This window comes from Anastrepha ludens, chromosome 3 (assembly GCF_028408465.1).
Source record: "Anastrepha ludens isolate Willacy chromosome 3, idAnaLude1.1, whole genome shotgun sequence".
NCBI classification, from domain to species: Eukaryota; Metazoa; Arthropoda; class Insecta; order Diptera; family Tephritidae; genus Anastrepha; species Anastrepha ludens.
This window is the reverse complement of record NC_071499.1, coordinates 108,314,235-108,337,295: the sequence shown is the minus strand read 5'-3', so window position 1 is coordinate 108,337,295 and position 23,061 is coordinate 108,314,235. Positions and strand designations below refer to the sequence as shown.

Genomic DNA, 23,061 nt, shown 5'->3' with positions numbered 1-23,061 from the left:
GATTGTGAAGGAAATGGATCTTTAGCGACATTAATATGCCCATTTCGCCATATGCCGAAATCATTTCTGCAACAATATCTTTATAATTGTCAGCTCGTTTGTTGCCAAGAAACTGCTCAATAACGGCAACTGTGCCTTTCCATGCACGTTGTTCCATAGCATTCAATTTTGATGAAAATTCATAACTTGCAACTATTTTTTTTATCTGCGGACCACTGAAAACACCTTAAGTTATACACATCATTAAAACAATAAAGTTACTAAAAGCCTTCGTAAAAAAAATACCCGCATGAATCTTTGCGCCGCTCAGTTTCGGAAAAATATTGCGCAAACTTGCAATCGCCTCGCCCTCACGATCCAGTTTTTTAACAAAATTTGATACGACACCGAGCTAAATGTGTAGTGATGGCAAAATGATTTGTGATGGCTGCACTAATGGTAGATTTTCTATACTTTCTACGCCTGTAGCATGTTCGCATGTTTAGAAAAAAAAAATTCAAGAAAATCTGAGAATTGATAAAATTTTTTTTTTTTTTAATTTTACATAATAAAAACATTTCCACGAGTCTGCCTGCAGAAATTCAGCGCGATTGGATCACGGAAAAGGGGTTAAAATTGATCCAAAGTTTTTCACACAAGCGGACTACGAGCTCTATATTTTATACATAAAAAACAAAAATTCTGACGTGTACATGAAAATCGCCGATACACGTGTATTTTATTTTTTCTCCCCTTTCCGAAAAAGTATATTTGGTTCATAGGACAGAAAAAAGTTCGTTTTTGTAACGCAGTGTTATTATTATTATTATTATTATTATTTTTTTTTTTTTTTAATTTTTGTATCTATTTACGTATTTCTTTTTTGTATGTTGACATCTAAAAAGATTATTTGTTATGTGTCAGAAATTTTTTGTATTGTTAAACATTTATAAAACAGGTCCCTTTTCGCTTAAACAAATATGCGTAAAAATGCCAAAATTTTCGTCGAGTGTCTTGTGTGGACCCTTTATGTCGAAAATGAGCAAGAAAAAAATGTTGTGTTTTGACTAGTTTGCTTTATTTTTATTTTTTAAATTCATTATTTTTTATATTGAGAAAATCAGCAACACGTTCAAGGAAGAAAATTATTAAAAATCAACGGAAGTTTTTAGCAACTTTAAACCTGCAATTTGTTATACTAAAATTTAATAAACAATAAAACTGCATACCAAAACTTGTTCTAGAAACTCCCAATTACGACGAAAATAATGTGGAATTTCGCTAGTTTTTCTATAAAGTTTAAAAATTGGACTCATATGATTAGGCTATAATTTAGTTTCTGTAGTGTGCGCAAAGGCCAAATGGCCTTAATGATCTTTTATGTCCTCCAATGAGCTATACTTTTGTAAAAAAAACATTAATGAAAATTCAGTAAAACAAATAAAATAATTGTCAAAACTGTTCAAATGTTGACGTGCTACATTTCGTCACGAGCTGTTAATTAAATTCCCACCGCTATAGATGTACCACCCTGTACACACCTCAGCACGCAGATACTCCCCGCGTTTCGCCAGTCAAACCCACCTTTCCACAACCAACGTCAAAAAACGCAGAACGCTTGCCGCAGTGCTCACAAGCAACATCAACAGTTATCCCCCCCACACACACACACTAATATACGTCGGCAAACTTTGAGGCGCGTCTGCCACTTGCCTGCTTCTTAGCGTAAACCATTTGGGATCGTTGTACTCGCACTCAGCACAAATCTCCAATGTTTATTTAAGCAGCTAACTTAGAAAAGGCAACAGCTAAACTAAAATATTTTTTTGAAGCAGAAAAAATAAAATAAACTACAAAATACCATACTTTAGAAAGAACTTTTTACGCGATGTGCGCGCGTTAACCGTCAAAATAATGACAACAAAAACCAAGTTATGAAGTTGATGAAAAAAGCGCCAGCCAAATTTTAAGTTAGTCTACAATTTACCGGCTTCTCTAAGTTTTTTCCCCACAAAAAAGTAGAAAAACGAAGCTGTTTGAAGGCAAAAAACATCTCTCGTTTCGCTTGTCAGCCAGTGGGCGCAAAACAAGTAATTATTTGGCGCTTGACGGTTGACGTCTCCATTTCAAATCCAAATAGTGATGTCACAGCGCTTGCGTTGTGGGCTGTATTTACTTGGCTGTATTGAGACAATTTTTTTGTGTAAGAAAAACTTATTAAAATTTCCTAAAACGGGGCAGATCAGAAGTATAATTATTTGCTTTGGAATATACAGTAGGCGGAACAATTATTTGAATCATAAAAAAAATATATTTTTTAAGTCAATTTTATTATTTACTAGAGCGTCAGCAGAGGGCGCAGAGTTCCGACATCACTGAAATATTTTCTGTGGTCAGGCATCACGGAAATAGCTGCAGGCTACCGGAGGGGTTACAGATTGCGGATGGTGAAGGAACTCTAGATTTAGCGGTGCGCTGCGACTAAGTTAGTAATAACAAATAAGCAGTCCCAGACAAGCAGCGGCTGCCTTATCACACTGTAGTGGAGGTGTGAGGTGAGCTCTACACTCCGCTCTGCACTGAAAGGTCGTAAACAGCAACGACAAGACGAGAAAATACCGGCTTCAAAATGATATGCAGCAAACCCAAAAACCTTCTTAAGTGGCTGTTCCATAGTGGGCGGCTGCAAACAGCGTCTGCTTTGTAGGACGTGGCTACTTTCTAAATGCTGCTCCCTCCAGCTGAATCAAAGATAACAGCTCCATTGAGTGGATTGGAACCCGGGGCTAACAACCCATCGCATCTGAAACCGATTGATTGTTACTGAAACTGAATTACCAATGTTTTCCATAAATGGAGCATTATTTTTAAACAAAATTGTTTTATTTCTTTTCATCCTACGTTAAGACCCTCATTTGAAATGGTGTTTTTTTGGGTGTTACTTTAAAATCGTGTAAAACGGAAACGAAATAAGATTTTTTATTTTTGTTTTGAGTATTTTATTTTTTGATCCATTATGAAAAATTAAAAACAAAAAAAATATTTTTGGCCATACGAGGTTCGTTCTGCCTTCAAAACATGGCCTTCACATGGGCAATGGACACAGATATTGCCGGTTCTACAAAACCGATTTGTATGAAATAAAATTTAAACGACGTAGAATGGATGTCGTTATGCCAACTACTATGATTCGGGAAAACAATTTTTTTAGTATTTATTTCGGACGTTTATAGTAAAAACCAAAGGATCAAAACACGATTTTTCATCTTTGAACGTCCGCCATTCTGTCAATATTTTTTTTTTGTTTTAGGTCGTAGTTCACACGATAACGGCATTCACACTGAACAAGAACCTTTTTGGTAATCCGACATACCTTTTATCTCAAATGAGTACAATAATTCGGCCAATTGCTGTATGAACATATGGGCTCGTGTATGTATGTATGTATGTTTACCATACGAAAGCGAAATCGACCGAGTGTAAAGCTTTGTAATGAGGCACCAAATTTGGCAGGTTTAGAAACTAAAATTGGTATGACGATGGCGTCACTATATAAATCAGCTTTTAGAAGGGACTCGGCATTATTCAGGCAATTAGTTTTGTGCGTCGTTACTGCAGAGATATTTGAAATACGTTGGTTGGTAATGTGACCAATGCAACCAATAGTGCTTTTAACTTTCGAACAAACAAACAAAGAAATCGATATTTGGAACAAATCTATAAGTGATATTTTTTCTTTAGAGGTTTTTCCTTTTGTAGAGGTTTTTTCTTATTACTAAAAACAAGGGATTAAAACAACCCGCACGAGTAAGGGTGGATTAAAATTTCACGTGAAATTAAAGAGGATTATGAAAGATGAAAATAATTAAGCCGAAAAGAAGATGCTCGATGTGTGGGCGCCGCATTAATTGACACAAAATCACATTTTGGACCGAAGTAAGATCTGCGATTGAGATGCATTCACTATCAGCAGATCCCATCGACACAAACCCTAAATGCAAGCAAAACTTACCACACTGAAGTAGGCTATAGATCAGAATCGATCGGAATTGGCGAATAAAATGGGTTTTGCATTCCATCATGAGAATAGCAGAATGGAAATATGGCGCTAGAAGTACCGAGAGCTTTGAAGGAAGGCTTTGTCACATAAGGAAGCTTTATAGGTTCGACCTGGCGTCAAGCACCCGGTCTACGCCGTGCCTACTAGCAGATCGGTGCCAATGTGTTAGGTAGTACAATACTTTTATGTGTATAGATTTATAACACATACTGAGATTACAATTATTAATTGATATACAACTTCTTTTTAAAAATTTACCGTTATAAAAATTTTCAAAATTTTCTAGTCCGCCACTTAGAATTAAAATTTTTTTCAGATTTAAACAATCGTAATTCATGTGAAAGCGACAAGTCTACTCTTTACTAAATTCTTTGTTTTCTGTTTTTCAGACACTCTAAACTTGTCTAGCGGTAACTTCAAGCAGCCGTCCAGTCGGATTTAATATCAAAACAAAAAATAATAATTCAGTCGTTTTAAACGGAGTAACTTTAAAGCAGTCGTACCAGAAATAAATAAAAAATGTATTTTAAAAAAGCTAAGTAAAACAAATAAATTTAAAAAATATATAAAAATATATATAAAAACAATTAAAAAACATAATAAAAAATAATCATAAAAAATTTAAATAAAAAATATATATATTTTCAGTAATACTCGTATTTGATGTCAATATTTATGTATAGAAAGTTTAAATCAACAAAAAAAAATTTAATGTGAAAAAAAATTAAAAAATATTCTTGAGAAAAAGTGAAAATTTTCGCACCTACTCTTTTCATTATCGAATACGTTTAGAGCGAAAAACCAGTCAGAACTTTATACTTGACCTAATATCTGCTTTAGCCGCTCACCTTTCAGTCCCATAAAAAATAAAAAAAATTAAATCTCACTAGTAATACCGATCGTTAGATATTGCTTTTAAAAGCTAACCGAACTGCAAAGTATGAAAGCAGCGCCATTAATGCTCTTCTAAAATACGATGACAAGGTGGCCTAATTTAACTGCTACTAACTTAGAATCGGCATAACTTTCGAACCGCTGGCAAAGCGGAGCTCATACATCGTTGAATGACAGCTGATTTTATGGTTCTGGAAAACAATTCCGCCACTCTGGAATTGGAGTATTCTATTACTACGACCGAAATAAAAAAAAAAATCTCATTTCCATTAGACGAAACATCCATAAAGTAAGGTAATCAACCATTACAGAGGTGTACAATTATTTCTATCAAAACTTCACACTCATTGGTGTTTCATGAATGGCAACTAATTGATTTGCATTCAACATTTGTGCGGTACAAAAAAGTACAAATAAAAAGAAAAAAAGAAAGAAAAAAAGTTGAAATATTAAAAAATAAAAAAAAAACATACATTCTTGTGTAATAAATGCACAACTAAAAGCGACTCATGCGAATAATCAGCACATCGCATGCAACGCTGGTGTGCGACGGTGAAGAGTGCGATGAGGAAGCAACAAGCACATCTGTGATTAATGTGCAACAGCACGCTTCAGACGACGGCCGAATGCGATGCGCCAACTACTACAGTCAGCAAAAATAGCGAATAACCACAACAGTTGAAAGCCATTGCGACCTTTGTGCTACCGGTTCGACTCGTCACAGATGAGAATGAGACTGAATTTATTGTGTTGTGACGTTGTTGGCGTTTAAGTCCCCAGAGTTGCAAGATGACACGCAGCCAAAGTGTTAGCAGAGCATTAAGGCGTTCATAAAGCGATTAGTGTTGAGCGGGGGAGTGTCTTATTTCGGCAATGCGCAGGTTTGCTATACAGGGTGATACAATAAGGGGTTGGAATTTGTACTAACGAGATTTTTTTTTTTACTTTAATATTGCATTCTTTATAGGTTCTTTGGCCGGGCTACTAATGTAGAAGATTTGTCGTATGCGTTTTGATGATACGAATCGGCCTACAGTTTTATGACGCCATACCTTTTCATGAGGAGCTTTTTCATGGCAGAAATACACTCCAAGGCTTGCCATTGTCCACCGAGGAGCGACTGCTATTAGAAAAAACTTTTCCTATCCTTTGGCTTTTCATGTGCGGGGTTTCGAACTTGGCCACTACCGATTCGGCAACAGTAGTAATTTAAAAGCTAAAATTTAACCGTGACGTGTGAGAAATTGGTTTTTGGAAATCGGTGTTTGCTTGAAAGAAGATGGGGAAATATTAACACTAATGGACTGGAGAAGAACGCTTGGTTCATGATGAGCATTTTAAAAAACTCATGAATTTGAAAAGGTCGAGCCAAGGAGCACCAGGAGATTTGGTGGCTCCTAAAACACTCAGGCTAAAGAGTCCATTGTATTTAAAGCTCTGGAAAGGGGGTAGATAGTCAAGGAGGAAGGGAAAAAAGTAAAAAACTCATACTATCAGATGAAGCTCTGAGAAAAAACTGAATTGTCGCATTTGGCGATCGGAAAAAAACACAAGTCGTTATGGAGAAGCCGACGTACAAGTGGCTGTTTGGTGCAAATTTTAACCAAACGGGAAGAGTTCGACTTCTTTTGGATTTAGGAACTGGGTAAGAAGCACAGTTCTTACAATAAATTACCAGGTTAATCAATTTTTAGTTTGCCCAAGTTGCAGAGGATGACCTATGCCGTCCTCTAAAGGACATAACAATCCACATTGCCAAGGTCAGGTTAGGTTAAATGGCTGCCCAAGCGAAGGTACCACTTGGATAAAAATTCTACATTTTTCCGTTGGAGAAGGGAAGGAATCAGACAGGTGAAAGAAGAGGAACAAGAGGCTTTTGATTAGAGGATGACAAGGATGACAGTGGCGATTTACGTTCGTATTAACCGCTTCAAGCTACTGATGAATTTCCACACGTGTGTGATGATTAAACCCGCAATATCCGTAGGTGTAGCGAAAAAGTGAGAGCCCAGATGTCTAAAACCTTTGCCCGACGAGAGCAGGGTAGCTGAGAAGGTGTTGAGATAATTCCACCTCATCCTCCAGACAGCTTCTGCAGAAAGGACTTGAGGCAATCCCAAACCTCACCGCATGGACACCTAACGGACGAAGCGGCTTTGTTAGCCTTAGAAATCCTCTTCTCTCCCCTATCTATACGTTACCACTAGAATCTCGCGACTTTGCACGTTCGCGCACTAGCCCAGCACTCACTGAGTTGACGAGAGGAAAGATTTCCAGTAGCAGACCACAAATTCTCAAGGGAACGCAATCCTCTCTCACATTGAAAACCTTCATTTAAATTTTATTTCAAAAACCGAAACATCAGCTGAAACTGCCACTACAGTTGGTTATCTATAAGCTGCGCTGTTGTACCATTTTTATGTGGAGCTGATAAGAAGAAATCGTACGCCAAACCCACAGAGATGACTCAAGAAATGAAACATGAAATCTAAGTAAAAACAGTGCCGAAACTAGCGAAAATGTATTGAAGAATTGATTTGAGTGTTTCTGGCTTGGGTTACTGTAAGCCCATGCATAGCTTCTATTTGCATGGCTTTGCTCGCCCTAAGTCCCACGTGGGTGCTTAATCAAAACTGCTCATTTTGTATTTATTTTCTCGTTTTCAGGGCTGTTGAGAGCCACTAAGGGAGAGTCGTGTGTGTTTCTCACTAGCCTGATGTCATCCAGGAAAACAAAAACTGGCGAGTTTGCGAAAACTGTCAAATTGAGTTGTGAGCTATTGAAAATAACAGAAAACAATGACAAATACTAGATTGTTCAATAAGTTTTGCGGTTTTTAAGTGTCTAATTTGGGTTTTTTTTTTGTTTTTTTTGGTTATATTGGTACAATCTGTAAATTCATTTTTTGTTTATAAGCCATTTAGTATCGTCGTGTCACAGTATTTTCTATAATGGAAAAAATCAAACATCCTGCAGTCATTGAATTTTTTATTTTTGGAAGGTTTAAAAGCAAAGAAAATTCATGAACGGATGTTGAAAGTGTATAAGGACTTTTCGCTGAATTTAAAAGCGGTCGAACAAGCGTTGAAGACGACTCATGTCAAGGACGTCAAAACACAAGAACACCAGAAATCTTAGACAAAAAAAGGATATCGTATTGGAAAATCGTCGAGTGACTAAAAGATGTAAGTAGAAGCACTAGGCAACTCATTGGGCAGTGTAAGCAATATTTGGACTGATATATTGGGTTTTAGAAAGCTGTGGGCCGCATTCGCTAACAATGGAACCAAAAAAACATTCGAATGCGATTTTTTCTGCGAAATTCAGACCATTTCAGTAAGGATAAAGTGGATTTGTGAATCGATTCATCACTACGGATAAGACTTGCGTCTATCACCATGATCCTAAATAAAAACAAGAGGCTAAAGAGTGGTGTGAAACTGTTTATTTGGCTCCGAAACGAGTTCGTGTCCAGAAATCGGCCAAGAATCAGTTAGTTAGCAACAGTTTTTTGAGATCCGAAAGAAATTTTGTTTATGGATTACTTGCAAAGTGGTAACACAATAAATTCCGAATAGTTTTGTAACCTTCTAGACCAACTGAAGGAAAAGCTTCGTGAAAAAATGCTCAGTTCGCAAAAGAAAAATATTATTTTTCCTCAAGACAATGCACCGTGTGACAAGAGCATTTTTACAAAGGCTAAAATCCACGAATTAGAGTTCGAATTGTTGGAGCAACCACCGAATTCACCAGATTTTACCCCAGTGACTTCTATCTCTCCAGACCTAAAGCTAATGCATGCGTGGAAACCTTTTTTCGTCAAATGATGAGGTCATAACAGCTGTGGACCCGAATTTTACAGCCCTTCAGATTCCCACTCCAGGAAATACATTCATAAATTCAAATCTCTTTGGAACAACTATATTGATCTTCAAGGAGGCTATACTTAATGATGAAGTGTATTTCAAACCATAAAATTGTGGTTTTCTTATCGAATTGCAAACCTAGCATTGGATCACCAAACGCTAGACGGTAGCACCCTGTAACACGGTGCAATATTTTGTTCAACTGGAAAACTACCCAGATGGTGTGTGTGTCTAAATATTTTAATTGCAGGGGTGGCACAGAAGAGCGGAATTGCTAGAGCCGCTACATCATAAATCTCGCCTTTGAGCACCCACCTATGCCCTTTTCGTGTGCAAAGCCTTTATCTGCTTTATGCTTTTTTTTTTTTTTTTTAATTTCAATCATTTCAAGTAATAAAACAGTTTGTTTTTCGTTTCTATCTTTTTTTTAATTTTTTTTTTTAAGGGAAGTGAAATGTGATCGCAATAACTTCAAGTGGCAAAAGTATAGCGGTTACAAGTAGTCAAAGTAAAGTTACCTTATCCACTTGAACGCTACTGAGCATTACGACGAGTATACCTGTATCTTCCGTAATTTCGCTGATAAAGAAGAAAAGTAGCATTGACATAAAATTTAGTTAAGTGTTTTCATTTGGTATTTACTTTATTTACCTTACATACACGAGCAATGGTTTTCTCAATTGATGGCGGCATTTTTTCTTTTCATTTCATTTATTTTCAAGTCAATGGACTCTAATGTAGAATTTTATTTCGACTTACTTTATTTACTTGAATACGAGTAGTACACATTTTTGTTGGGTACTATTTTTTCGTATCTATATAAACTTTATGTGTATCATTATTGCCTTTGCTTTCTTTGGGTGATTTTTATTATATCGCACAACACATTTATGACATCCGGCGTTCGAGTTGTCCGTTCATTGCTGCCACTATCAAAATGCGCGTTATTTCAATTGTTATTGCTGTTACTATTATTACCGTTTTTACGATAACAATAATAGAATTTACTGCAATGAACAAATTTTAATTAAAAGTTTAATTGTATTTGATTTAAATCTAGAATCTGATATATACTAAAACATATACGAGTTCTCGTATAGCTGGCCTACGAAGTCATGCACGAATTACGCCTTTGATAGTTTTGCTTTTTTTTTTTCAATACATTCAAATTTAGTTCATGGCTTTTTTGCTAAAATTGATTGCCTCATAACCACGAGCTTGTATCTGGAGGTCCACTTCTAGTTACGTGTGTAGAACTGCGGAAGGTCCTTTTCAATTCCAAGTGCAGATACGAAGAATATTGCAGAGACATCAGGAATCACGGCACCTTTGGGATAATAAGAAGTCTATTTTGATAAAGTTCGATTGCAGAGGCACAGTCCAGTTCGTATCACTTGATTAGGGACAATAATTTTTATGGAAGAAACTGATTATTAAAGCAACCGTATTCGATGTACAGGGTCCGTCCCTCGAAGTGTAACCAACCTCAGACCGCTCGCGCAGCTGATGCCCCTGCATCAGTAGTATTTTGCCGAGACTTAACCCGAAAAAATAAAATCAGTAATGGATTTCAAATGTAATAGTGCGATTGCATTATATTTGGCTGGAAAATCACAATCAGCGATTGTTCGTGAGATCGAGCACCTTAAAGTAAATAATTTTTTTTTTTCGCACCATTACTCGTCATCAAAAGACTGCAACGTCACGTGAAGTGGTTCACAAAATGAAGAAGCGACTTGAGCGAAATCCCCGACGAATTGCCAATCAAATGGCGAAAGTACTGAAAATATCTGACCGTAGCATCCGCCGCATTCTGAAAAATTATCTCAAAGTCAAGTCTTACAAGATCTAAAAGGCGCATGATCTCACACCAAAACAGCAACAAGTCAGACTTGAGAGAACGAAGGAGTTGCTTCGCTTGGCCGAAAGCGGTAAATTTTCGAACATTGTGTTTTCTGATGAGAAATTTTCTCAAATTGAACAATTTGTAAGTCAATTTGAGAGAGAATTTGAGTCATCGATTAGCCACCAGGAGGCAGCATCCGCAATAGTTAATGGTTTGGACCGCTGTATCCGCAGATGGACACTCTCCAATGGTTTTCATCGAGCCCGGCGTCAAGTTAAATGAGAAATATTATCGGAAAAGTATTTTGGAGGTTGCTTTGAAGCCGTGGACAGACAAACATTTCAGACCATGGACTTTTCAACAGAACTCGGCACCGTCTCACAAAGCTCGAGTGAACCAAGAAGGGCTAAAAACAACGTACCGAGCTTCATAATATCCACACAATGGCTCTCAAATTCACCAGACGAGAGAGAATCCGATGGATTATTCTTTTTGGGCCATTTTGGAGAGCAAAATTCGAACTCTAAGATTCACCAGTCTCTCCCCGCGAGTGGGCCAAAATACCTGTAAGTCACTTGCGATTCGTTTCTGAACCGTAGTCAAGGCAAAAGGTGGTCACATCGAACAAAAGTAAATTGATTCTTAATTTTCCATTATTTTAGCACATTTGAATAAAAGTAATTTTCCAGACTAACTTTATGGCCTTTTTAATTGGCTACACTTCAAGTGCCGGACCCTGAGCTCAACGAAAATAACAAAAAAAAGTCGCCTTCAAATTGCTTCTCAGCATCTCGCCCGCCATCGAGTCATAAGCAGCGCTTTTTGAACCGAATCGTCACGGGAGATGGGAAATGATGCCTGCACAACAATATGAAGCACAGAAAGGAATGCCTGGCTCCAGGAGATACGCCAAAGCCGAGAGTCAAGTCGGATATTCAACCAAAGATTGGTGGGACTGGGAGGGCATGGTGCACTGGGAAAGCTCGAAAATACCGCCACAGTCAACCCGGAGCTATACATTGCTCAGCTACGCCGCATGAATGAGGGTATTCGACCGAAGAGACCTAATAGACCAGGTCAAACCATTCTCCTTCACGACAGCGGCAAGCCCCATGTTGCAGAAGTCGTGAAAGCCGCACTCCAAAAGCTCGAATGGGAGGTCCTTCAGCTTCCGCCGAATTCTCCCGACTTTGCACAAACCGTTTACCATCTTTTCCGCTCCCTGTCAAACCATATGAAAAGCGTTACCTTCGATAACAAAGAGGTCCTTAAAAACTGGCTCAACCACTTCCTTGACACCAGACCAGGTGATTTTTGGCAGAACGGCAGCATCAATTGGTGGTGAGGCGGGAAGAGGTTGTAAACAGCAACGGCGAATATATAATTGATTAACTTTTTGATATAATTATTGTTTTTAGTTTAAGTAACAGTATTCGGTAAAAACGCTACGAACTTATTCTCCAACCTAATAGTTCTGATATAGAAATTGTTTCAGAACATCAAACTCTTTGTGCAATCGATTGTACGTTTCATAAAGTTCTGTGTTCTTTTAAGATTTCCGGTATAGTTCATATGGGTTGGAGTCTTTATGGAGGGACCTACAGTTTTATGCCGCCTCCGAATAGCAGATGGGTTTTATAAGGAAATTTTTCGGAGGTTTGCCATTGCCTGCCGAGAGGCGACCGCTATAAGAAAACTTTTTCTATCATTCATGTCCGGAATTTCACGGTACTCATGGCGGGCACGCAACAACCCATTCGGCTACGACTGCTGTAATTAGCGACTTCAAACACACACAAAAATGCAAAATTTGAAATAGTATTTCCATTTTTCATCAAGAAACGGATTACTGCGCACGGGCTCAAATGAAAATTTCTTTAATATATTTGCTTTAAAAATGCAGCAGAAAGTTTATATCAAACTTAAACTTAAACTACCATTGGGTTTACAGATATCTGACTTCAGTAGGAATAATTTGCCTCGTGGGAGGCAGGCCAACGTCCATCACTGCATTTAGCCAAAATAGAATAGTACGCCTAATTTAGCTTTAAAGCCACGAAAACTTGTCGCCCCCATCCAAGCATAATTTAGTCCTAATTCCTCTAGAATGCCAGCAGTAAATTTCCGCATTCATCTTCGAACCATAATTTTGCTGCTTAGCCTCGACTATCAAGTCCCGTATGAGTGCTTTAAGTTTACAAAGATTTCTAATAATCACACCAGCCACATGTGGATACCTGATGCCATCAAGTATGCATTTTATAAATTAAAATATTTAGTGCACTTTATATGCATTGCCAGCCCCAAACAGGGTCGTAAGTCACACTAAGCCGATGGCTGGGAAAAACCACGCCGAGAACGCGTTGACTTTGGCAGAGTGTCACCGCATAGTTAACACATTTTTTATCATTAATTTAACCAAAAGTAGCTTAACGTAATAAACATGGCTTATTGCATGGCATAGCATAGCATTGCATGGCTCGCCAGCTAACAGTGGCTAACTGATTGCTCGACTGAGCAGCTGACTGCTGACTAGTCGTTGGTTAGACGGCTGACTAGTAGCGTGCGCGCACACACCAGTTGAGTAGAAGGTAATCGTTGACGCGGTGCGGTGGTTGGCACTTAGATCGAGCTTAAAATTAGTACCAAGGACGTTTAGTTCTACAATATACAAAGCGTTACTTTGTCAAGTTGCGGTGTAGAATGGCAGCCGCAGCCAAGAGGCGATAAGAATGCCGTGAAAAGACGCTGTCTGCCAAATGTCGCTATGTCTAAGTGACTTAACTGACTTTGTCGACCGATTTAGCGACGGTTGGCTGGCGGTTCAGTAATGAATGACTTGTCAGGCGGTGCTGCAGGCGGTGCTGCTACTGCTGCCGGTGGTTGTGGTGGCTTACTTTTCAATTAAATTTGCGGCTGCTAGCTAATAGTTTCACCGCCGCGAACCTGTTGGTAAGTAATTATGCAGCGTGCAGTGGCTAATGCCGGCAAAGTCGAAAGACAAAGTACAGACTATTCTGCGTTACAAATGCAGGCCACTAATGTATAGAGTAACGATTGAAATTAATTAAACTGAAGTAGTTCACAAGTCAACAGGCTGGCAAATGGATGGACGTAAGCAAAAAACGAAATAAAAAGAAAAACAAAAATAAAGAAATAAAAATGAAAAAATAAAATTAAGTAAAAATACAAAGAAAAAATATGTACTTTGCGCACAAAAACAAAGTCAAGCAGCAAAGGTAAGTAAGTCGCAGGCAAAACCAAAGCCAAAGTACATTTGCTACTAGGTTAGTCGCGCATTTAACCCAATTCAACTTTGGATTTTTGCGCTTTGTATTTCGTTTTCTTGCGGTTGCGTGAGATTCTCTGAAAGAATGCGAATTTATTTCTTTGGAAAAACAAAAATACATAAAAATCAGTCATTTAGTACGAAAGTTTATTGCTCAGTGCGCATAGGCACAAAAGGAATGACTTGTAAGCTGCTTGGGATCAGAAAAACAAAAACAACTATTCACAGGAAATAACGGGAGTGGATAAGACTGTTTGCCCCACATGAGAGAATCTTAAAGAAGGCGAAAAACTGATAATGGTTTACGGCTTCAGATGCGATTTCATTGATTGAATCCTACAAGATTGGATTAGAGGCTAGGAGAACTCTGGTAGACAAACTGTTTTATTTTTTATTTATTTATTTGTTCTAATTATCATTATTTTTATTATTATTTTGTTACCAATATTTTTATAATTATTTTTCATTTTATTGTTTTTACTATTTTTATGTTTATTGTTATTGTGTTTATAATTAATTTTATTAATTTAATTTTTTTATTTTTTATTATAATGGGTTTTTGTCAATAATTTTGAAATTCGTATAATTTTTCTCATTTTCTATCTGTATTCTTATTTTGTTTTTTTTTTTTTTGTATTATATTTTGTAATATTTTTTTTATTTTTTATTATTATTACTGGGTAGTCTGATAAAGGTAGCTGTAAAACACAAACTAACTGACGCAGCACGTTCAAATTTTGGCAGGAGTCAACTGACAGATGCCTGTAAAGAGGTCAGAAATACAAAAAGTCACGGACTTATTGACCCGCTCTCGTATTAACTAGTATCATTCATTTTGTTATAATTTTTTACGTTTATTTTTATAATTATTTTTTATATTACTGTTTTTTCTATTTTCATGATTATTATTTTTTTGTTATTTTAATTTTAATTATTTTTACTATTTAATTTTTTTTTTTTAATTATCATTATAATGTTTTTTGTCAATATTTTTTAAATTGTTATTATTAATTTTATTTTTGTCATTTTTTATCATTATTCTTATTTTGTTTATAATTTGTTAAATGTTTTTTTTTTATATTATTATTTTTATTTTTGTTATTATTTTTTACAATTATGAGTTATCGCTATTTTTATTTTTGATTTCATTTTTATTTTTACTTTTCTTTAATAAATTTTTTTTTTTTTAATTACACGTTTTTTATATTTAAAATTTTTATTATTTTTTTTTTATTTTACATTTTTTTATATTTAATATTTTTTTTAACTTTTCTGTATTTTAGATTTTTTTATATTTAAAATTTTTATTTTGTTTTTATTTTTTATTTATATTTTTTATCGTTTGCTATTTTTTACTAAATTTTAAATAATTTTTATAGCTTTTATATAGGTATATTTGTTATTTTACTATTTTTGCTTTTATTTGAATTAGTACTATAATTACAATATATTATTGTAAGTTTATCAATTTTGTATCAATTATTTTTATTCGTATTGTTATTATTTGTTATCATCATTTTTAGTGCTAATTATTTTTATTAGTATAATTTTTAAGAAATAAAAATATTAATCACCACGAACTAACAGATGGCAGAGTAAAACTACAATAAGAATTTTCCTTTAAATAAAGGTGTATTTACGTACCTGGTACGAGGGCCACTATTTTCATAATGAGCCTATAAACAAAAAACGCATAAAAGCCTATAGCCGACTATTTGCTGTAGATGTCAGCTTTAAAAGCTTAACTAAGATTCTTATTATGTTTACATGAGCCTTTGACTATAAGCAGCACCATAGATATAGGAAAAAAATGCGGAGCTAAAGCAAATGGATAATAAGGCAATAAAAGTCACACTTTTCTGATACCAAATGAATAAGAAGGATAATTCCGAAAAATTGAATATAATTGAAGATTTGTGAGCAGGGGAGCACCGCCCTGTTGAATCTAGAAGTGATCTATGCCATTTTCAATATTCAGGATTTTAAAGGATCAATACTCATAACCCGGTACTTTAGCTAATTGACAGATTCGGTTTGCCCAAATTTATATAGTAATCAATGAGAACAGCTCGATATCCATATCAACACACACACTGATACCCAATAACTTGCTGATCCTGGGCATGAATCTCATTCATAACTTCATTGGAATCAGTTTCATCGAAATAGAAAATTGTTCATGAGGTAAGTAGCTTGAAGTAGTTGAGAATAACGGCACAGTCCTAGTGTCACTCCACAATTTAGATTTATTTGCCATTTGCTGAACCATCGTGAGGAGCCTCATGAAAATCATCAGGCATCATCAACAATAAACGCCGCCTACTCTCTCAGAGTACAGGACGTTTACATAGATGATGAAGAATGCTCGTATTGAGAAGGCACACAAGCCTTTCTAAACACCCTTCTTTTACAGATATATCCCCACGACATATTCCTGGGTATCCAATAAGTCGTACCATCCTCCTATTTCTCATCAGCTTAAAGAGAAAATCACCTAGCAAAGTAGCACTTTGCATACGGCATACTAATACCCGAACAAAAAATCTGTTTGGTCATACCTTGCCTCGCAAATTCATGCGCTGTGCTATCGCTTCTTTGTCCCAATGCCCTGAGGTCCAGCTTACGATGAACGGCTATTGCAAAATTCTCACATTGCCATATCGAAAAAATCAAACCGAATATGACAGTTTCTTTCATTCTCTCACTTTTGTACGACTTTCATATTCTAAATCTTTAACGAAATTTGCTTGCTAACATACTTCCCCATTAACCAACAAATTTTGCGGAAAATGATTTTAAGGTTAAACGCCTTTAACACCAAATTTTACTGCTACGCTTCATTTATCCATCCACAAAGCAGTCTTTTTGCTTGGACTATAAAAAATTAGAAAATTTTCAAATTAAAAGAGTTATTAAATTTCTAGATGTGTATGTACCTATGTATGTATGCGTATAAAAATTCTAGTGCCTTTATTAATAACTTTTTACATAATAGGAGTGTAATTGGTACTAAAAATTTTACGACAATCTAAGAGCAAGCCGGAAATTTATAATATAAAATATTCATGGAATAATAGCGTAACTTCAGAGTAATTGGCGGATTGGTGCGATACTAATATTACTCTATATGCGATTTGTTATGAAAATTAACAATAATAAAATATACAAATGGCAAAAAGTATTCGGGTTAAGCATTTCAAATTGGATATTTTTTATTTTTCTTTTTTGTGTTGATTAAAACACGAAATTCAGCATATAAATACATTTTGTTGCTATAAAGGATAAAAATTTTAAGATTTTTAATTTTTCTGAGAACGAGATTTGATGTCATAATGTATGTGCTTGATATTATACAGAGTTTTAAACGAAAAACGTCATTAGGTTCTACGTTAACGGTACAACCCGGATTTATATCCGGCTCAGGACTGTAATTTAAACAGCATTCCCCGTACATGTTTGGGAAATTTGTATGCTGCTAAAACAACAGCAACCATAACAAGTAGAACTGTAACAATATCAACAACAAAAAACAATACAGCAACAACAAGTGTAACTATTAACAGAACAACGGCTATAACAACAACAGTAACTATTACCACAAAAGCAGCTACAACAACAACAAAATAACAACTGTAACAATAATAACAACTGCAACGAAAGACCAGTATCTATTATCAAAACAACAACAATAATAACAACTGCAACGAAACACCAGTATCTATTGTCACAACAACAACCAAAACAACAGCAACAAACTACAACAAAAACAATAACGAATGTAGCTATTGGCACAACAACAACAACAATACACATTACTATAACAACAGACGATACTACAACAACAACAAGGGAAAAAATCAATGAAAGTCGGTTTGATCTGAGGAAATCGTCGAGAAAATAACGAAAAAACTTAACACCAAAAAAAAATTGCTAAACTAATGTTCTGAGAGCAAGTAATTTCACAATACCCTACCATGCACTCGGGAAAGGTTATGATTATTGAGAGCCAAGCAAACATAGACCAAACTTTTCCCAAGGCACTATGTGGGAGATTGCAACAGCACTTTTTTAAAGCATTTGCATTCAAATCTATTATTTCCCAATATAAACTGTATAAACTACTTAAAAATAAAATTATTAATCTTTTCGTCCCCAGACCTACTCGGCAGACTCACCACTGTCTGATCTCATTGCGATCTTATTTAGTTCAACAGGATTTTAAAGTTAGTTTGCGAGTGGAAAAGACCACCCGATCACCAGGCTGTATTCCTCCTCACTAAATGTTTCAGTTTTAATTTGCCAAGTTGAATTCCACGTATACAAAGATACTAACAAAGTTGTCTATAAATAACTGACATATTCATGGACTTGAAATCTGTTTGCACTCATATACTATAACTGCCGCTAATTTTTATATAAATTTTAAGCCTGTAAATGCACTTCCTTCAAGTTTTAATCAAACGAATGCTCGATCTTTTCTTCTTTTTTTGGTATATGGAAGAAAAGGCACAACAGCGAAAAAAAAAATTTCAAAAATCAACGCGAGTTTTGAGCCACTTGAAATGCCACTGTATACCAGGACTGTTTTTGTTTGTTTTTTGTAATTCTCACTAAAAAAATCTTAAATTTTGATTAAGATTTGCCGAATTTTTATAAATTTTGTAGTACAAAGTTTCAAACTTTCACACGACAATGGATGGATTTCTACATTCCCCTATAGTAAAAATAATTTAATCGAACAAAAGCTGAGAAACACTCCTTAAATACCGAAAGATCACACTTTCGCAATACACTTTTTAAAAAATCTATTTTTTACCGGATTTCGTGAAAGCGCCAGGGAGGTCACAGACAGCTTTTTTTCCTCTACTCTCTTCTAAAACGAAAACTGTACGTTACCACCGCACGTGCGTCCTATTTAATATTGAAATGTATATGATTTCAGCTTCCTTTTGTAAAATCAGTGGAGAAAGTGACAGCCTACGGTACGGAACAAATGAAAAGTTCACTATGTTCATCTGTTTTATCTGGTTGTCAGGGGAAGACCCTGCTGCTTTTTCTAAAAGTTACCAAATTACTTACATCCAATCGCAGTTATCCACATACATTTTTTTTAACTAACTATCGGCATCTAACTTTGCGGGTCTGCGGCTGGCATAGTCGAATAGACCCGGGCTCAAGAGCCATTGTGTGCTCGTTCCCACGGCAGTCCGTTCTATGTTGCCGATACGACATGCATGGGGAGTATTTAAGAAAAGATTTTTTTTAATAAAAGTCGTCCCTCGGCAAGCGAAACCATGAAAAAGGTTTTCATAAAACAACTATTTGCCGTTCGGAGTAAAAACTGCAGGTCCCACCATTTATGGAACAACATTAAGACGCACCCCACAAATTAGAAGAGGAGCTCCGCCAAACACCCGACAAAGGATGGTTTGGATAATTTCACCATTTTCACTATTGCTGCAACTACGAGGGAGATGGTTACCCAAGTCACAAATATGGGATTCCAATGTATAACAACAGAAAGAAAAAATCGAGATGCGAGTTAATATATGTAACTCAACGGTAGTACATCTGCATTTTTAGTTTTTCATTATCACGTCAGGATTTTTCTTTAAGCTTCGTTAAAACAGTTCTAGCAATACCAGAGCGCGTGCTATGGCGATAAGATTTGACTATAGCGATAGAAGTGTCAGATGACTACGTTTAATGAAGCTCGCAAACTGTGAGCTGGGTCTTCGCCTGCTGCAGGATATGTCTCCAATTGTCTTGGTTTCGTGCCTGCGTCCCCCAAAATCCCATAAAAACTACGCCTTTATCTACACCGTCAATTGATCTGGACGGCGAGCGGCCCCTTGTTCTATGTCTGTGGCTCTTTCCAAAGAGTATTTGTTGGCATGGTAAAACAGTATTAGATCCTAATATGTGACCTGCTCATCTTATTATTGTGGTTAATACAGACGGGTACAGGTACAGTTTTTCGAGTTCATGATTGTAGCCCTTACGCCATTCGTCTTTATCTCATATCGCGCCTAAGAATTTTCGCAGAACTCTCCGTTCAAAGATCAGCAGCTTCTGCTTATGCGCATTCTCTGAGTGACCAGGTTTCACTAGCGTATAGCAAGGTGAGAATAATAAAGGATTTTCCCAATAACAGGTGCTACTTTGAATAGCCCACTATTTCGGTAGATGTCACTTTTGAAGCTGTCATTTTTTGATATTTGACAAGTAGAAACTACGCCATTAATAAAAATGGAACGATACCCGCTAAGACAATACATTGAAATTATTAAAATTTACTATAAAAATGGTGAAAATTTGGCAGAGACTGTTCGTAAAACTCGAACATTTTTGGATCATCGTGAAGCACCTTGTCGGACCGCAATACAGAAATTGGTGACACAATTCGAGCTGTTGGGACAAGTTAGTGATGTGAAGAATAAAAACCGTGCACGTCGCTCAAGAACAGCCGAAAATATTGCTGTTGTAGCCGAAAGGGTTGAAGACAACCCAGGTTTGTCCATTCCTCGTCGGTCTTTGGAATTAGGCATTCCACAAAAGTCATTACACCGAATTTTGAAAAAGATTTGGGTCTTAATGCTTATAAAGTCCAGTTAACACATGAACAACGTCGTGTCTTTCTTCATTGGGTCGTTGAAATGCATGAAAATGATCCGGAACTCCATCGAAAAATCATCTTGAGTGATGAGGCCCATTGCCACCTCGGTGGCACCTTCGTCAACAAGCAAACTTCTCGGATCTGGGGCTCAGAAAACACAAGAGTTATTGTTGAAAAGCCTCTCTATCCTCAACGTGTGACTGTTTGGTGCGGTTTATGGTCCGGCAGAGTGATTGGACCTTACTTTTTCGAAAATGAAGCTAGAGCAACAGTTACGGTGAATGGATTGCGGAATTGTTATTATACGTCATCCATATTTGACATTTGTCAACTGGACAGCACCAGTACACAAACAGACAAGCAATGGAGCGCACTCAAAATAATTTTTTTTTTAATTTAGTAAAAGAAGTTAAAAAAAAATAGATGATTAATTTTGCGCCACTTTGTACATGTTTGCAAACATCATACATCATTCAAAATCATTCTTTATTTAGTAAAAAAGTTTTTCAAACCCAATATTGGGTGATTATTATATGTGTACAAAATCATCCATCACTCAAAATATTTTTTTATTGAGTACAATTTTTTTCAAAAACAAAATTGGATGATTAATTTTGCGCCACTTTATATGGATCATCTATAATTTCACGCCGCTTTGTGTATATCATCCATCACTCAAAATCATTTTTTCTATTAAGTAAAAAAGTTTTCCAAAAACAAAATTGGATGATTAATTTTGCGGCAGTTTGTATGGATCATCCATTACTCAAAATCATTTTTTCATTAAGTAAAGAAATTAAAAAAAAACAAATCAGATGATTAATTTTGCCCCCCTTTGCGCATATCATCCATCACTCATAATCATTTTTTTTATCAATTAAAAAAGAATAAAATTTTTTTTGGATGATTAATTTTGCACCCCTTTGCGCATATCATCCATCACTCATAATCATTTTTTTTAATAAGTAAAAAAATAAAAAATAAAAAATTTTTTTGGATGATTAATTTTGCACCACTTTGTATATATCATCCATCACTCAAAATCATTTTTTGATAAATTTTGCGCCACCTTGTTGGTGTAAGCTTACAATAACATGTATTGATTTGGACAACGTTTATTTTCAACAAGACGGCGCTACGTGGCACACAAGCAACGAAACCATTGATCTTTTACGGGAATAACACCTTTTATTGGAAAAGTGTAGTATACTTATACATCGTCTGAGACGAGTTTTTGCCTAGCATTACCTGTGCCTCTGCGGAAGATTTTAGTCGTATCGCCTTAAATAAGTGATCTTTAGTCGAAAAATGCAGTATTCTTAGGCCGAGTCTCGTCATCGCCTCGAATAATATCTTTTAAAGCTTGATTATGTGTAGCAAAACACTCCAGAGTTTCCATCAAATAATACAAAGTAGTGCTTCTTCTTCACTTTTTAACTCTTTTACCGCAAATATTTCATATTTTATTACTACCTTTCCATAGTCAATTGTTTGGAAACACTTCACTTCACTTAACCGCAATTTTCACTTTTAGCCAAACGATCAACCAACCGGCATATATCGGCAAACTTAAATGCAAGTATCATGAAGTGGCGCCTCAAATGTCAACTAGGTACGAGTATGTATGTATGTACATATCTGGCAAACTGTCATTGAACGCTATAACCGCGATGACGTTGACATTTAATTACTTTAGCTTCACTTAATTATGTCATTAACCCTATCGCGCTTCATATTTTCATGCAAATTCATGGCACCGTTGCGGTGGTGGTTGTTATTGTTGGCTTTACAAGCTACATATGTATAGTAAATACATAGATATGCGCCGGTAAGCCAACATCCTTGTGAGCTCGCATGAGCTTCGATTTCTAATAAAATAAATTTCTTAATAAATTTTAATCACGTTTTTCCATTAACGTAAATATCGTAGCGCTGTTGACAAAATGGACCGGAACGCAGCTTGTTGCTCAGCTGGATGGGATGAGTACATAGTGGCGTCTTTGTTTTGCATGAGTGTGAATGCCGAATGGTCGATACGTGAGATTATGCGCAGAGTTGTTATATGCAAATGCGAATGTCGATATATTTGTACTTAAATAAATTGATTAAAATAAATGAAATAAGTTACAAATATTCCGTTTTTTTTTTTAAATAACAAATAAAGTGCATCCAACTCTAAACTGTGAAAAAATGGATTCTTGCCCGAAGCAAAGCTGTGCGAAATGATTAACCCTAACTTTGACTAAAAAAAAGACATGCAAACTATACAACTCTCTCTGTGGAGCTATCTTACTAGGTACTTCAAAGTCCATAGGTTCGCCTCTAAACCCATCTTCTTCAAAAGTCTTAGATTAGGTCAAGTAAAACGAAGAACTGAACCCAATTAGTAAGAATCTTGGCCAGTTCATTTTCATGAGCCACACCTGAGGCCAGATGTATACCATCATGGTGTTTGCAAATGTGTAATGCCGCATAATCTTGAAACCTAGCTTTCAGAGCTACTTTCGCGTC

At 36.0% G+C, this 23,061-nt stretch overlaps 1 protein-coding gene across 1 annotated transcript in view; it reads left to right on the top strand.

The window, feature by feature from the left end:
• LOC128857652 (uncharacterized) overlaps positions 1–13,553 on the top strand; it is a 36,664-nt gene extending 23,111 nt beyond the window's left edge. Inside the window, exon 3 of the mRNA XM_054093399.1 lies at positions 13,452–13,553. Within this exon, the coding sequence (XP_053949374.1) occupies positions 13,452–13,553 (102 nt within the window). The remainder of the gene's footprint in view (positions 1–13,451) is intronic.
• The last annotated feature ends 9,508 nt before the right edge of the window (positions 13,554–23,061 follow it).